The sequence below is a fragment of the Oncorhynchus masou genome, unplaced genomic scaffold (genome assembly GCF_036934945.1).
Source record: "Oncorhynchus masou masou isolate Uvic2021 unplaced genomic scaffold, UVic_Omas_1.1 unplaced_scaffold_944, whole genome shotgun sequence".
Lineage (NCBI taxonomy): Eukaryota > Metazoa > Chordata > Actinopteri > Salmoniformes > Salmonidae > Oncorhynchus > Oncorhynchus masou.
In genome coordinates, this window is record NW_027015934.1 from 81,688 (window position 1) to 100,000 (window position 18,313).

The 18,313-nt window shown below is 49.9% G+C and overlaps 1 protein-coding gene across 1 annotated transcript in view; it reads right to left on the bottom strand.

Moving 5' to 3' along the window:
- Positions 1 to 372: 372 nt before the first annotated feature.
- otud7a (OTU deubiquitinase 7A) overlaps positions 373 to 18,313 on the bottom strand; it is a 76,103-nt gene continuing 58,162 nt past the window's right edge. The window contains exons 9-11 of the mRNA XM_064964277.1: positions 12,219 to 12,333; positions 1,129 to 1,213; positions 373 to 865 (exon numbers count right to left, since the gene is read on the bottom strand). Of these exons, the coding sequence (XP_064820349.1) occupies positions 464 to 865; positions 1,129 to 1,213; positions 12,219 to 12,333 (602 nt within the window). The 3' untranslated portion in view covers positions 373 to 463. The remainder of the gene's footprint in view (positions 866 to 1,128; positions 1,214 to 12,218; positions 12,334 to 18,313) is intronic.

The window sequence follows — 18,313 nt, forward strand, 5'->3', positions numbered from 1 at the left end:
CGTAGTAGTCGTGGTTGTAGAGTTTGCTGCAGGTTTCTTCTCTCCTTCCTTCCTCCTGGTCTCCTGCTCGGCAGAGAAGCGCTCCTGAGCGGAGGTCAGGTAGAAGGAGATCATCTCCTCGTGGAACTGGTGGCGATGGGAGGTGAGGAGAAGGCCAGCGAAGATGAACTTCCTCTCGCCCTGCATGGCGGCTCTCAGTATGTTGAGGCTTAGCTTGACATCTGTGCTGTACTTCCAGTGCTCCGACAGGGCCTTATCCCCCACCAGCCTGGCCAGGAGACCCCCCCTGTCCCTGTCCCGTTCCCCGGGAGGAGAGGGCACGCCTGGGGGACGCTCGGTGGGAGACGGGCTGGTTGTCTTGTCCGAGGAGAACGACGTACTCGCAGACTGGCCCTCCTTCTCTCCTCCTCCTCCATCCTTCCGGGCTTTTCCTTCCTTTTTCTCCTTCTTCTTCTCTACGTTATTATCTGTCCCTCCTCCGTTGCCGCCACCCCCCCCTCCTCCGTTGCCGCCCCCCCACTCCTCCGTTGTTCCGGCCGTTGCCTCCAGAGTTGGAGCGGTTGATCTTTCCGTGGACCAGCCCTCCCAGACCTCCCATGTTCTTCTTCAGCTTGATACCCAGGGTTTTGCTGAAGCTGCCTAGCTTGTTGGCCACAGAGTCCGTCCTGGTCTTGTCCTTGTCTTTACGCTGTTGCTGCCTCTCCGTCTTCTCCTTGGGATCCTTGTCCTTCGCGGAGACCTTGCCGTTGTTGACGTTGGAGTTGCTGCAGACGGAGTCGCGGTCGGAGTCCATGGAGTCGGCTAGAGACTGGACGTCATCGCCCCCGTGGGACGCCGTGGGAGACTCCGGCTGGGCCAGGGGAGCCTGGAGAGAGAGAGAGGGAGGGAGGGGTGACAAGGGATGGAGAGGAACCACCATCAGTCAATTATGTTCATCTGTAATAATCTACTCCATTTCAAGACTATGACATCAAAACGTAGTTTTGCTTCATTCCTTGTACATGGACAGTAAGGTGCTGGGGAGCTGGCGGTAGAACAACACGGATGCAGAACAACCAATCAAATTCATTTACAACAATTATTTGCTGGCATTAGCCAATCAATGTGGAAGAGAAAGAGGAGCGGTACCCTGGTCTCAGATGGTATCCTGATCCATGTTACGTTCATGTAGTTATGCAGCAGGTTCAGTTTGGCTTCCAGAGACAGGATTAAACTGAGGGAGAAAGGTTACCAACATTACACAGCAACAGTAAGTCTGGAGAATAAATGCTAAACGCTTCTGAAGAAATATAAACTCAGCAACAAAAAGAATCATCCTCTTTTCAGGACCCTCTGTCTGTCAAAGATAATTTCGTAAAAATCCAAATACCTTCAACAGATCTTCACTGTAAAGGGTTGTAAACACTGTTTCTCATCCTTGTTCAATGAACCGTACACAATTAATGGACCGGTGGAAAGGTCATCAAGACACTAACAACTTACAGACGGTATGCAATTAAGATCACAGATCACTGAAAATTTAGGACACCAAAGAGGCCTTTCTACTGACTCTGATAGAAAGATGCCCAGTGTCCCTGCTCATCTGTGTGAATGTGCCTTAGGCATGCTGCAAGGAGGCATGAGGACTACAGATGTGACCAGGGCAATATATTGCAATGCCCGTACTGTGAGACGTCTAAGACAGCGCTACAGGGAGACAGGACGGACAGCTGATCGTCCTCGCAGTGGCAGACCACGTGTAACAACACCTGCACAGGATCGGTACATCCGAACATCACACCTGTGGGACAGGTACAGGTTGGCAACAACAACTGCCGAGTTACACCAGGAACGCACAATCACTCCATCAGTGCTCAGACTGTCCCCAATAGGCTGAGAGAGGCTGGACTGAGGGCTTGTAGCAGGTCCTCACCAGACATTAAAGGCAACAACGTTGCCTATGGGCACAAACCCACTGTCGCTGGACCAGACAGGACTGGCAAAAAGTGCTCTTCGCTGACGAGTCGCGGTTTGTCTCACCAGGGGTGATGGTCGGATTCGCGTTTATCGTTGAAGGAATGAGCGTTACACCGAGGCTTGTACTCTGGAGCGGGATCGATTTGGAGGTGGAGGGTCCGTCATGGTCTGGGGCGGTGTGTCACAGTATCATCGGACTGAGGTTGTTGTCATTGCAGGCAATCTCAACGCTGTGCATTACAGGGAAGACATCCTCCTCCCTCATGTGGTACCCTTCCTGCAGGCTCATCCTGACATGACCCTCCAGCATGACAATGCCACCAGCCATACTGCTTGTTCTGTGCATGATTTCCTGCAAGACAGGAATGTCAGTGTTCTGCCATGGCCAGCGAAGAGCCTAGATCTAAATCCCATTGAGCATGTCTGGGACCTGTTGGATCGGAGGTTGAGGGCTAGGGCCATTCCCCCACAGAAATGTCCGGGAACTTGCAGTGCCTTAGTGGAAAAGTGGGGTAACATCTCACAGCAAGAACTGGCAAATCTGTTGCAGTCCATGGTCACATGTCTGTGGAACTTGTTTAGTCTCAGTTGTTGAATCTTGTTATGTTCATACAAATATTTACACATGTTAAGTTTGCTGAAAATAAACGCAGTTGACAGTGAGAGAACGTTTCTTTTCTTTGCTGAGTTTATTTAGCAATGAATTAAGATTGAACACTACAGCTTGTAGTGATACGTGTTACAGTTTTATAGATAATAAACTATGGATAGTTCAGCTCTAATAAAAATAAGGCTCTTTGTGATTAGTGCTGGGAGCTCAATGTTTAGTTGAGAACACGAATCCCAACATTCATTCTTGTATTCAAGAAGAATTATATTTTTCAATGTTCCCTGCAGCACAGTTAGCTGACTTGATTGACCAGGGCCCTAAAACCCTACAGCACAGTTAGCTGACTTGATTGACCAGGGCCCTATAACCCTACAGCACAGTTAGCTGACTTGATTGACCAGGGCCCTATAACCCTACAGCACAGTTAGCTGACTTGATTGACCAGGGCCCTAAAACCCTACAGCACAGTTAGCTGACTTGATTGACCAGGGCTCTATAACGTTCTGATTGACCAGGGCCCTATATCTTCCTGTTTTATCTGATTGACCAGGGCCCTATAACTTCCTGTTTTGTCTGATTGACCAGGGCCCTAAAACCCTACAGCACAGTTAGCTGACTTGATTGACCAGGGCCCTAAAACGTCCTGTTTTGTCTGATTGACCAGGGCCCTATAACGTTCTGATTGACCAGGGCCCTATAACTTCCTGTTTTGTCTGGTTGACCAGAGCCCTACACCTTCCTGTTTTGTCTGGTTGACCAGGGCCCTACACCTTCCTGTTTTGTCTGATTGACCAGGGCCCTAAAACCCTACAGCACAGTTAGCTGACTTGATTGACCAGGGCCCTACAGTGGAATACACCGGAAGCTTACTTGACAAAGTAAAACCTTAAAAGACCTTAAAAGACCTCAGTTTCCAGAGAACCCAGCTGCTCCAAGGGAGAAGGACCTTAAAAGACCTCAGTTGCAACTGAGGCAAGGCTCCATTGCATCATTGTAGTGCCTTTAACTCCACTAGAAACTTATTTTTAAAATCTTAAGACCCTCTTTTAGATAGAAAAGTAAATAGCAAAAAACTTCACAAACACCTTCAGAGTCTGTAACTTCACAATCACCTTCAGAGTCTGTAACTTCACAAACACCTTCAGAGGGTCTAACTTCACAATCACCTTCAGAGTCTGTAACTTCACAATTACCTTCAGAGTCTAACTTCACAATCACCTTCAGAGGGTCTAACTTCACAATCACCTTCAGAGGGTCTAACTTCACAATCACCTTCAGAGGGTCTAACTTCACAATTACCTTCAGAGTCTAACTTCACAATCACCTTCAGAGTCTGTAACTTCACAATCACCTTCAGAGTCTGTAACTTCACAAACACCTTCAGAGGGTCTAACTTCACAATTACCTTCAGAGTCTAACTTCACAATCACCTTCAATCTTAGACTTTGTGTGACTTCACATATGTACACAATTACTGGGGAGTTTTCTTCTCTAAGGAACCCAGATTCCCAGTGGGAAATGATTCAATGTAAGTCTCACAAATTAGTGGTTTTTAAACTCACCAAGTCTCAGAAATGATCTCATCAACCTAGTATCCTATCTCTTTCTCTCATTCTAACAAACAAACACTGCTACATGACAGACAGACAGACAGACAGACAGACAGACAGACAGACAGACAGACAGACAGACAGACAGACAGACAGACAGTGCTCCATGACAGACAGACAGCCAGACAGTGCTTCATGACAGACAGACACTGCTTTGTGACAGACAGACAAATAGACAGACAGACAGTGCTTCATGACAGACAGACAGTGCTCCATGACAGACAGACAGTGTTCCATGTGATTATGCCATTCAGATCAGAGTTGAGATCTTCTGTGTAAAGCAACGTTATGGAAGATAATGATGTATGACGCCTAGAGATAATGACTCTATGATTAGAGGGGGATCTCCTCTCCTCCTTTCTGTGATTAGAGGGGGATCTCCTCTCCTCCTTTCTGTGATTAGAGGGGGATCTCCTCTCCTCCTTTCTGTGATTAGAGCGGGATCTCCTCTCCTCCTTTCTATGATTAGAGGGGGATCTCCTCTCCTCCTTTCTGTGATTAGAGGGGGATCTCCTCTCCTCCTTTCTGTGATTAGAGGGGGATCTCCTCTCCTCCTTTCTATGATTAGAGGGGGATCTCCTCTCCTTTCTGTGATTAGAGGGGGATCTCCTCTCCTTTATGTGATTAGAGGGGGATGTCCTCTCCTCCTTTCTATGATTAGAGGTGGATCTCCTCTCCTCCTATGATTAGAGGGGATCTCCTCTCCTCCTATGATTAGAGGGGGATCTCCTCTCCTCCTTTCTGTGATTAGAGGGGGATCTCCTCTCCTCCTATGATTAGAGGGGGATCTCCTCTCCTCCTATGATTAGAGGGGGATCTCCTCTCCTCCTATGATTAGAGGGGGATCTCCTCTCCTCCTATGATTAGAGGGGGATCTCCTCTCCTCCTTTCTGTGATTAGAGGGGGATCCCTCTCCTCCTATGATTAGAGGGGGATCTCCTCTCCTCCTATGATTAGAGGGGGATCTCCCCTCCTCCTTTCTGTGATTAGAGGGGGATCTCCTCTCCTCCTATGATTAGAGGGGGATCTCCTCTCCTCCTATGATTAGAGGGGGATCTCATCTCCTCCTTTCTGTGATTAGAGGGGGATCTCCTCTCCTCCTTTGATTAGAGGGGATCTCCTCTCCTCCTATGATTAGAGGGGGATCTCCTCTCCTCCTTTCTGTGATTAGAGGGGGATCCCCTCTCCTCCTATGATTAGAGGGGGATCTCCTCTCCTCCTATGATTAGAGGGGGATCTCCTCTCCTCCTTTCTGTGATTAGAGGGGGATCTCCTCTCCTCCTATGATTAGAGGGGGATCTCCTCTCCTCCTATGATTAGAGGGGGATCTCCTCTCCTCCTTTCTGTGATTAGAGGGGGATCTCCTCTCCTCCTATGATTAGAGGGGGATCTCCTCTCCTCCTATGATTAGAGGGGGATCTCCTCTCCTCCTTTCTGTGATTAGAGCAAGGAACATCAAAAGTCGTGCTATAAATTCACAGACAACACAAAGATTCCTTGATGTCCTTCCAGATTCCCTCTGTCTACCCAATGACACCAGAGGACAAAAATCAGTTAACCACCTAACTGAGGAACTCAATTTAACCTTGCGCAATACCCTAGATGCAGTTGCACCCCTAAAAACTAAAAACATTTCTCATAAGAAACTAGCTCCCTGGTACACAGAAAATACCCAAGCTCTGAAGCAAGCTTCCAGAAAATTGGAACGGAAATGGCGCCACACCAAACTGGAAGTCTAGCTTGGAAAGACAGTACCGTGCAGTACCGAAGAGCCCTTACTGCTGCTCGATCATCCTATTTTTCTAACTTAATTGAGGACAATAAGAACAATCCAAAATTCCTTTTTGATACGGTCGCAAAGCTAACTAAAAAGCAGCATTCCCCAAGAGAGGATGACTTTCACTTTAGCAGTGATAAATTCATGAACTTCTTTGAGGAAAAAATTATGATTATTAGAAAGCAAATTACAGACTCCTCTTTAAATCTGCGTATTCCTTCAAAGCTCAGTTGTCCTGAGTCTGCACAACTCTGCGTGGACCTAGGATCAAGAGAGACGCTCAAGTGTTTTAGTACTATATCTCTTGACACAATGATGAAAATAATCATGGCCTCTAAACCTTCAAGCTGCTTACTGGACCCTATTCCAACTAAACTACTGAAAGAGCTGCTTCCTGTGCTTGGCCCTCCTATGTTGAACATAATAAACGGCTCTCTATCCACCGGATGTGTACCAAACTCACTCAAAGTGGCAGTAATAAAGCCTCTCTTGAAAAAGCCAAACCTTGACCCAGAAAATATAAAAAACTATCGGCCTATATCGAATCTTCTATTCCTCTCAAAAATCTTAGAAAAGGCTGTTGCTCAGCAACTCACTGCCTTCCTGAAGACAAACAATGTATATGAAATGCTTCAGTCTTGTTTTAGACCCCATCATAGCACTGAGACGGCACTTGTGAAGGTGGTAAATGACATTTTAATGGCATCGGACCGAGGCTCTGTATCTGTCCTCGTGCTCCTAGACCTTAGTGCTGCTTTTGATACCATCGATCACCACATTCTTTTGGAGAGATTGGAAACCCAAATTGGTCTACACGGACAAGTTCTGGCCTGGTTTAGATCTTATCTGTCGGAAAGATATCAGTTTGTCTCTGTGAATGGTTTGTCCTCTGACAAATCAACTGTAAATTTCGGTGTTCCTCAAGGTTCCGTTTTAGGACCGCTGTTGTTTTCACTATATATTTTACCTCTTGGGGATGTTATTCGAAAACATAATGTTAACTTTCACTGCTATGCGGATGATACACAGCTGTACATTTCAATGAAACATGGTGAAGCCCCAAAATTGCCCTCGCTAGAAGCATGTGTTTCAGACATAAGGAAGTGGATGGCAGCAAACTTTCTACTTTTAAACTCGGATAAAACAGAGATGCTTGTTCTAGGTCCCAAGAAACAAAGAGATCTTCTGTTGAATCTGACAATTAATCTTAATGGTTGTACAGTCATCTCAAATAAAACTGTGAAGGACCTCGGCGTTACTCTGGACCCTGATCTCTCTTTTGAAGAACATATCAAGACCATTTCAAGGACAGCTTTTTTCCATCTACGTAACATTGCAAAAATCAGAAACTTTCTGTCCAAAAATGATGCAGAAAAATTAATCCATGCTTTTGTCACTTCTAGGTTAGACTACTGCAATGCTCTACTTTCCGGCTACCCGGATAAAGCACTAAATAAACTTCAGTTAGTGCTAATTACGGCTGCTAGAATCCTGACTAGAACCAAAAAATTTGATCATATTACTCCAGTGCTAGCCTCCCTACACTGGCTTCCTGTCAAAGCAAGGGCTGATTTCAAGGTTTTACTGCTAACCTACAAAGCATTGCATGGGCTTGCTCCTACCTATCTCTCTGATTTGGTCCTGCCGTACATACCTACACGTACGCTACGGTCACAAGACGCAGGCCTCCTAATTGTCCCTAGAATTTCTAAGCAAACAGCTGGAGGCAGGGCTTTCTCCTATAGAGCTCCATTTTTATGGAACGGTCTGCCTACCCATGTCAGAGACGCAAACTCGGTCTCAACCTTTAAGTCTTTACTGAAGACTCATCTCTTCAGTGGGTCATATGATTGAGTGTAGTCTGGCCCAGGAGTGGGAAGGTGAACGGAAAGGCTCTGGAGCAACGAACCACCCTTGCTGTCTCTGCCTGGCCGGTTCCCCTCTTTCCACTGGGATTCTCTGCCTCTAACCCTATTACAGGGGCTGAGTCACTGGCTTGCTGGGGCTCTCTCATGCCGTCCCTGGAGGGGGTGCGTCACCTGAGTGGGTTGATTCACTGATGTGGTCATCCTGTCTGGGTTGGCGCCCCCCTTGGGTTGTGCCGTGGCGTATATCTTTGCGGGCTATACTCAGCTTTGTCTCAGGATGGTAAGTTGGTGGTTGAAGATATCCCTCCAGTGGTGTAGGGGCTGTGCTTTGGCAAAGTGGGTGGGGTTATATCCTTCCTGTTTGGCCCTGTCCGGGGGTGTCCTCGGGTGGGGCCACAGTGTCTCCTGACCCCTCCTGTCTCAGCCTCCAGTATTTATGCTGCAGTAGTTTATGTGTCGGGGGGCTGGGGTCAGTTTGTTATATCTGGAGTACTTCTCCTGTCCAATTCGGTGTCCTGTGTGAATCTAAGTGTGCGTTCTCTAATTCTCTCCTTCTCTCTCTCGGAGGACCTGAGCCCTAGGACCATGCCCCAGGACTACCTGACATGATGACTCCTTGCTGTCCCCAGTCCACCTGGCCGTGCTGCTGCTCCAGACCTGAGCCCTAGGACCATTCTTCCTAGGTTTTGGCCTTTCTAGGGAGTTTTTCCTAACCACCGTGCATCTACACCTGCATTGCTTGCTGTTTGGGGTTTTAGGCTGGGTTTCTGTACAGCACTTTGAGATATCAGCTGATGTACGAAGGGCTATATAAATAAATTTGATTTGATTTGATTTGATTTGATTAGAGGGGGATCTCTCCTCCTTTCTGTGATTAGAGGGGGATCTCCTCTCCTCCTTTCTGTGATTAGAGGGGGACCTCCTCTCCTCCTTTCTGTGATTAGAGGGGGATCTCCTCTCCTCCTTTCTGTGATTAGAGGGGGATCTCGTCTCCTTTCTGTCTTTGTTTTTCCTCTTCTCACTTCTCCTCTGTATTTACTGTCCTCCCACAGAGAGGAAGCAGGGCTTTAACTGTCCTCCCACAGAGAGGAAGTAGGGCTTTAACTGTCCTCCCACAGAGAGGAAGCAGGGCTTTAACTACCCCCTCCACCCCTACTACCCCCTCCACCCCTACTACCCCCTCCACCCGTACTACCACCTTCACCCCTACTACCCCCTCCACCTCTACTACCCCCTCCACCCCTACTACCCCCTCCACCCGTACTACCCCCTCCACCTCTACTACCCCCTCCACCTCTACTACCCCCTCCACCCCTACTAGCCCCTCCACCTCTACTACCCCCTCCACCCCTACTACCCCCTCCACCCCTACTACCGCCTTCACCCGTACTACCCCTTCCACCCCCTCCACCCCTACTACCCACTCCACCCCTACTACCCCCTCCACCTCTACTACCACCTCCACCCCTACTACCACCTTCACCTGTACTACCCCTTCAACCCCCTCCACCCCTACTACCCCCTCCACCCCTACTACCGCCTCCACTACCCCCTCCACCCCTACTACCCCCTCCACCTCTACTACCCCCTCCACCTCTACTACCCCCTCCACCCCTACTACCCCCTCCACCCCTACTACCCCTCCACCCCTACTACCCCCTCCACCTCTACTACCCCCTCCACCCATACTACCACCTCCACCTCTACTACCCCCTCCACCCCAACTACCCCCTCCACCTCTACTACCCCCTCCACCGCTACTACCCCCTCCACCCCTACTACCCCCTCCACCCCTACTACCGCCTTCACCCGTACTACCCCTTCCACCCCCTCCAACCCCCTCCACCCCTACTACCCCCTCCACCCCTACTACCCCCTCCACCCCTACTACCCCCTCCACCTCTACTACCCCCTCCACCCCTACTACCACCTTCACCTGTACTACCCCTCCAACCCCCTCCACCCCTACAACCCCCTCCACCTCTACTACCCAATCCACCCCTACTACCCCCTCCACCCCTACTACCCCCTCCACCTCTACTACCCCTCCACCTCTACTACCCCCTCCACCCCTACTACCCCCTCCACCCCTACTACCCCTCCACCTCTACTACCCCCTCCACCTCTACTACCCCCTCCACCCCTACTACCCCCTCCACCTCTACTACCCCCTCCACCTCTACTACCCCCTCCACCCGTACTACCACCTCCACCTCTACTACCCCCTCCACCCCTACTACCCCCTCCACCTCTACTACCCCCTCCACCTCTACTACCCCCTCCACCCCCTCCAACCCCCTCCACCCCTACTACCCCCTCCACCTCTACTACCCCCTCCACCCCCTCCAACCCCCTCCACCCCTACTACCCACTCCACCCCTACTACCCCTACTACCCCTCCACCTCTACTACCCCCTCCACCCCTACTACCACCTTCACCTGTACTACCCCTTCAACCCCCTCCAACCCCCTCCACCCCTACTACCCCCTCCACCCCTACTACCCCCTCCACCCCTACTACCGCCTCCAACCCTCCACTACCCCCTCCACCCCTACTACCCCCTCCACCTCTACTACCCCCTCCACCCCTCCACCCCTACTACCCCCTCCACCCCTACTACCCCTCCACCCCTACTACCCCCTCCACCTCTACTACCCCCTCCACCTCTACTACCCCTCCACCCATACTACCACCTCCACCCCTACTACCCCTCCACCCCTACTACCCCCTCCACCTCTACTACCCCCTCCACCTCTACTACCCCTCCACCCCTACTACCCCCTCCACCTCTACTACCCCCTCCACCCCTACTACCCCCTCCACCCCTACTACCCCCTCCACCCCTACTACCGCCTTCACCCGTACTTCCCCTTCCACCCCCTCCAACCCCCTCCACCCCTACTACCCACTTCACCCCTACTACCCCCTTCACCCCTACTATCCCCTCCACCTCTACTACCCCCTCCACCCCTACTACCGCCTTCACCCGTACTACCCCTTCCACCCCCTCCAACCCCCTCCACCCCTACTACCCACTTCACCCCTCCAACCCCCTCCACCCCTACTACCCCTCCACCCCTACTACCGCCTCCAACCCTCCACTACCCCTCCACCCCTACTACCCCTCCACCTCTACTACCCCCTCCACCTCTACTACCCCCTCCACCCCTACTACCCCCTCCACCCCTACTACCCCCTCCACCTCTACTACCCCCTCCACCTCTACTACCCCCTCCACCCGTACTACCACCTCCACCCCTACTATCCCCTCCACCCCTACTACCCCCTCCACCTCTACTACCCCCTCCACCTCTACTACCCCCTCCACCCCTACTACCCCCTCCACCCCTACTACCCCCTCCACCCCTACTACCGCCTTCACCCGTACTACCCCTTCCACCCCCTCCAACCCCCTCCACCCCTACTACCCACTTCACCCCTACTACCCCCTTCACCCCTACTATCCCCTCCACCTCTACTACCCCCTCCACCCCTACTACCGCCTTCACCCGTACTACCCCTTCCACCCCCTCCAACCCCCTCCACCCCTACTACCCACTTCACCCCTCCAACCCCCTCCACCCCTACTACCCCCTCCACCCCTACTACCGCCTCCAACCCTCCACTACCCCCTCCACCCCTACTACCCCCTCCACCTCTACTACCCCCTCCACCTCTACTACCCCCTCCACCCCTACTACCCCCTCCACCCCTACTACCCCCTCCACCTCTACTACCCCCTCCACCTCTACTACCCCCTCCACCCGTACTACCACCTCCACCCCTACTACCCCCTCCACCCCTACTACCCCCTCCACCTCTACTACCCCCTCCACCTCTACTACCCCCTCCACCTCTACTACCCCCTCCACCTCTACTACCCCCTCCACCCCTACTACCCCCTCCACCCGTACTACCCCCTCCACCTCTACTACCCCCTCCACCCCTACTAGCCCCTCCACCTCTACTACCCCCTCCACCCCTACTACCCCCTCCACCTCTACTACCCCCTCCACCCCTACTACCACCTTCACCTGTACTACCCCTTCAACCCCCTCCAACCCCCTCCACCCCTACTACCCCCTCCACCCGTACTACCACCTCCACCCCTACTACCCCCTCCACCCCTACTACCCCTCCACCTCTACTACCCCCTCCACCTCTACTACCCCCTCCACCTCTACTACCCCCTCCACCTCTACTACCCCCTCCACCCCTACTACCCCCTCCACCTCTACTACCCCCTCCACCCCTACTACCCCCTCCACCTCTACTACCCCCTCCACCCCTACTACCCCCTCCACCCCTACTACCCCTCCACCCCTACTACCGCCTCCACCCCTCCACACCTATGACCCCCTCCACCACCACCACCTGTTTGTTGTCCCTAACTCACTTGGCTAGCTTGATGTTGTCGTTGTGGTCTCGGCTCCACTCCCAGTCCTTCCCAGGGTCCGTAGCGAAGTGGAGAGATAGCAGCTTGTGTTCTGAGTCGGTCAGCGGGATCACAGCTGGAAAACACAGATCACACGTCATTATGGTCAGATCAGTGAAGCAGGGGTACAAACACACAGCCAGGTAACCATAGAGCACACAGACAGTTAACCACACAGCCAGGTAACCACACAGCACACAGACAGGTAACCACACAGCCAGGTAACCACACAGCACACAGCCAGGTAACCACACAGCCAGGTAACCACACAGCACACAGCCAGGTAACCACACAGCCAGGTAACCACACAGCACACAGCCAGGTAACCACACAGCCAGGTAACCACACAGCACACAGACAGGTAACCACACAGCCGGGTAACCACACAGCACACAGACAGGTAAACACACAGACAGGTAACCACACAGCACACAGACAGGTAAACACACAGCCAGGTAACCACACAGCACACAGACAGGTAAACACACAGACAGGTAAACACAACAGCCAGGTAACCACACAGCACACAGACAGGTAACCACACAGCCAGGTAACCACAGAGCACACAGCCAGGTAACCACACAGCCAGGTAACCACACAGCACACAGACAGGTAACCACACAGCACACAGACAGGTAACCACACAGCCAGGTAACCACACAGCACACAACCAGGTAACCACACAGCCAGGTAACAACACAGCACACAGACAGGTAACCACACAGCCAGGTAACCACACAGACAGGTAAACACAACAGCCAGGTAACCACACAGCACACAGACAGGTAACCACACAGCCAGGTAACCACACAGCACACAGCCAGGTAACCACACAGCCAGGTAACCACACAGCACACAGACAGGTAACCACACAGCCAGGTAACCACACAGACAGGTAAACACAACAGCCAGGTAACCACACAGCACACAGACAGGTAACCACACAGCCAGGTAACCACACAGCACACAGACAGGTAACCACACAGCCAGGTAACCACACAGACAGGTAAACACAACAGCCAGGTAACCACACAGCACACAGACAGGTAACCACACAGCCAGGTAACCACACAGACAGGTAAACACAACAGCCAGGTAACCACACAGCACACAGACAGGTAACCACACAGCCAGGTAACCACACAGCACACAGACAGGTAAACACACAGCCAGGTAACCACACAGACAGGTAAACACAACAGCCAGGTAACCACACAGCACACAGCCAGGTAACCACACAGCCAGGTAACCACACAGCACACAGACAGGTAACCACACAGCACACAGACAGGTAACCACACAGCCAGGTAACCACACAGCACACAGACAGGTAACCACACAGCCAGGTAACCACACAGACAGGTAAACACAACAGCCAGGTAACCACACAGCACACAGACAGGTAACCACACAGCCAGGTAACCACACAGCACACAGACAGGTAACCACACAGCCAGGTAACCACACAGACAGGTAAACACAACAGCCAGGTAACCACACAGCACACAGACAGGTAACCACACAGCCAGGTAACCACACAGCACACAGACAGGTAAACACACAGCCAGGTAACCACACAGCCTAGGTAGGATAAGCAGAGCCTCTATTGACCAGGAGGGCATTTCGGGTTTGAAAGTTGACACAGACCCATTGTTCCCAGTAAACCCCGGCTCATAAAGTCATGGTTTGATGAGCTCTGTTGTCCCACTGCGTAAAACTTTTATCCTTCTATTGGTATCATCTTCCACGTGACACTTTTGATGCCAAGAGGGACTTTTTTTTTCTTTTCTTCTTCAGCCAACATGTAAAACCCCGGATGCTGCTGAGAAGCACCTACGCTGACATTACAGGGAGTGTGTTGTGTGGGTGGATGTTCACACACCATAATAACACTGTCTAGAGAGAGATAGATGAGTCTCTGTCACGAGGGTCTGATGCCTTTCTCTCTCTCTCTCTCTCTGTCTCTCTATCTCTCTCTCTCTCTCTCTCTCTCTCTCTCTCTCTCTCTCTCTCTCAATTCAATTCAATTCAATTCAATTCAAGGGGCTTTATTGGCATGGGAAACATGTGTTAACATTGCCAAAGCAAGTAAGGTAAACAATAAAAATTAATCTCTCTCTCTGTCTCTCTCTCTGTCTCTGTCTCTCTCTGTCTCTCTCTCTATCTCTCTCTCTCTCTCTCTCTCTGTCTCTCTCTCTCTCTCTCTGTCTCTCTCTCTGTCTCTCTCTGTCTCTGTCTCTCTCTGTCTCTCTCTCTCTCTCTCTCTCTCTGTCTCTCTATCTCTCTCTCTCTCTCTCTCTCTCTCTCTGTCTCTGTCTCTCTCTCTCTCTCTCTCTCTCTCTCTCTCTCTCTCTCTGTCTCTCTCTCTGTCTCTCTCTGTCTCTCTCTCTGTCTCTCTCTCTCTCTGTCTCTCTCTCTCTGTGTCTCTCTGTCTCTCTGTCTCTCTGTCACTCTCTGTCACTCTCTGTCTCTCTCTGTCTCTCTCTCTCTCTGTCTCTCTGTCTCTCTCTCTCTCTCTGTCTCTCTCTCTGTCTCTCTGTCTCTCTCTGTCTCTCTCTGTCTCTCTCTCTGTCTCTCTCTCTCTTTCTCTGTCTCTCTCTCTCTCTATCTCTCTCTTTGTTAGAGGACGGATCAGCTTTAATATTGCAAATAGATTGTTGCTTCCATCAATGTAATTGTCTGCATCACTTCCAATCCCCCATATATTCTTTTGCAAATGTATAATATATATATATATTATATATAAACTCAACAAAAGAAGAAACTTCCCCCTGTTTTCAGGACTCTGTCTTTCAAAGATAATTTGTAAAAATCCAAATAAGTTCACAGATCTTCATTGTAAAGGGTTTAGACACAGTTTCTCATCCTTGTTCAATGAACCGTAAACAATTAATGGAGCTGTGGAACGGTCGTTAAGACACTAACAGCTTACAGATGGTAGGCAATTAAGATCACAGTTATGAAAAGTTAGGACACTAAAGAGGCCTTTCTACTGACTCTGAAAAACACCAAAAGAAAGATGCCCAGGGTCCCCTGCTCATCTGTGTGAACGTGCATTAGGCATGCTGCAAGGAGGCATGAGGACTCCAAGAACAGCAAGAACTGGCAAATCTGGTGCAGTCCATGAGGAGGAGATGCACTGCAGTACTTAATGCAGCTGGTGGCCACACCAGATACTGACTTTTGATTTTGACCCCCTCTTTGTTCAGGGACACATTATTCAATTTCTGTTAGTCACATGTCTGTGGAACTTGTTCAGTTCATGTCTCTGAGTTGTTGAATCTGGTTATGTTCATACAAATATTTACACATGTTACGTTTGCTGAAAATAAACGCAGTTGACAGTGAGAGGATGATTTTACATACATGCATACACACACACACACACACACACACACACACACACACACACACACACACACACACACACACACACACACACACACACACACACACACACACACACACACACACACACACACACACACACACACACACACACACAAACTGTACACTTTCACAAAAGTTCAGAATCCATGTTACTGACACAGTGTGTTTTACATGAGTTATATTGTTGTTACCTGTTTTTATTCCTAACCTTCAGCTCCATTCAACCCCGCCCCTCTATCTCTTAACACCATCCAGTCCCATCCTTCAGCTCCATTCAACCCCTCCCATCTATCTCTTAACACCATCCAGTCCCATCCTTCAGCTCCATTCAACCCCTCCCACCTATCTCTGAACACCATCCAGTCCCATCCTTCAGCTCCATTCAACCCCTCCCATCTATCTCTTAACACCATCCAGCCCCATCCTTCAGCTCCATTCAACCCCTCCCACCTATCTCTTAACACCATCCAGTCCCATCCTTCAGCTCCATTCAACCCCTCCCACCTATCTCTTAACACCATCCAGTCCCATCAAACCCCTCCCATCTATTTCTGAACACCATCCAGTCCCATCAAACCCCTCCCATCTATCTCTCAACACCATCCAGTCCCATCCTTCAGCTCCATTCAACCCCTCCCATCTATCTCTGAACACCATCCAGCCCCATCCTTCAGCTCCATTCAACCCCTCCCACCTATCTCTTAACACCATCCAGTCCCATCAAACCCCTCCCATCTATCTCTTAACACCATCCAGTCCCATCCTTCAGCTCCATTCAACCCCTCCCATCTATCTCTTAACACCATCCAGTCCCATCAAACCCCTCCCATCTATCTCTTAACACCATCCAGTCCCATCCTTCAGCTCCATTCAACCCCTCCCATCTATCTCTGAACACCATCCAGTCCCATCCTTCAGCTCCATTCAACCCCTCCCACCTATCTCTTAATAACACCATCCAGTCCCATCAAACCCCTCCCATCTATCTCTGAACACCATCCAGTCCCATCCTTCAGCTCCATTCAACCCCTCCCACCTATCTCTTAATAACACCATCCAGCCCCATCCTTCAGCTCCATTCAACCCCTCCCACCTATCTCTTAATAACACCATCCAGTCCCATCAAACCCCTCCCATCTATCTCTGAACTTCAGCCAGTCCCATCCTTCAGCTCCATTCAACCCCTCCCACCTATCTCTTAATAACACCATCCAGTCCCTCCCTTTCTAGTCACATAGTTTCTACAGATTGTAAATTGAAAATATTTTTTTTTTTACTAAAAGTGTTATTCTACTATTGATGGATTGACTATGACGTTTCAGATCACCCAGGAGTGCCGTCTGCAGGGTCAGCCCCGGGTCAATGTTGCAAATCTGCAGCTGGCAATGTTTTGGTCCTTAAATGAAACTGATACACTTTCTATTTTATTTATCACAATTTTCTTTCCAAGGGTTGTTGAGACAGAGGACAGGCTGTACTGTAAAAGTGTCTGTCAGACAGTCAGCGAGCTTCTGACGTTCAGGGCTTTCGCCCTCTCAGAATGTAGAGAGGAATGTAGCATCCTGGGTGTGTGTGTGTGTGTGTGTGTGTGTGTGTGTGTGTGTGTGTGTGTGTGTGTGTGTGTGTGTGTGTGTGTGTGTGTGTGTGTGTGTGTGTGTGTGTGTGGGAGTGTTTACGTAAGTGGTGTGTGCGTAACTCTGATCAAGTACAGCTGTGTTGTGCTGTGGTCTTGAGAGTTTCTCCCACAGGTCTTCAGTGAGACGGTTCTGTCTTTATGTGTGTTTGTGTGTGTGTGTGTGTGTGTGTGTGTGTGTGTGTGTGTGTGTGTGTGTGTGTGTGTGTGTGTGTGTGTGTGTGTGTGTGTGTGTGTGTGTGTGTGTGTGTGTGTGTGTGTGTGTGTGTGTGTGTGTGTGTGTGTGTGTGTGTGTGTGTGCGTGTGTTGCAGTGTGACGCCGTTCTGTCTTTCCTTTCACAGAAAGTTCTTCGCACAGTTTGATCCGCCTCAAGCCTGAGACACGATGAATTACTTTACACCACAGACTGATTGAGGCAATGTACTCTCAGATAAAATACATCTCTCTGCATTGAGACAATGTACTCTCAGATAAAACACATCTCTCTGCATTGAGACAATGTACTCTCAGATAAAATACATCTCCCTGCATTGAGACAATGTACTCTCAGATAAAACACATCTCTCTGCATTGAGACAATGTACTCTCAGATAAAATACATCTCTCTGCATTGAGACAATGTACTCTCAGATAAAACACATCTCTGTGCATTGAGACAATGTACTCTCAGATAAAACACATCTCTCTGCATTGAGACCATGTACTCTCAGATAAAATACATCTCTCTGCATTGAGACAATGTACTCTCAGATAAAATACATCTCTCTGCATTGAGACAATGTACTCTCAGATAAAACACATCTCTCTGCATTGAGACAATGTACTCTCAGATAAAACACATCTCTGTGCATTGAGACAATGTACTCTCAGATTAAACACATCTCTCTGCATTGAGACCATGTACTCTCAGATAAAATACATCTCTCTGCATTGAGACAATGTACTCTCAGATAAAATACATCTCTCTGCATTGAAACAATGTACTCTCAGATAAAACACATCTCTCTGCATTGAGACAATGTACTCTCAGAT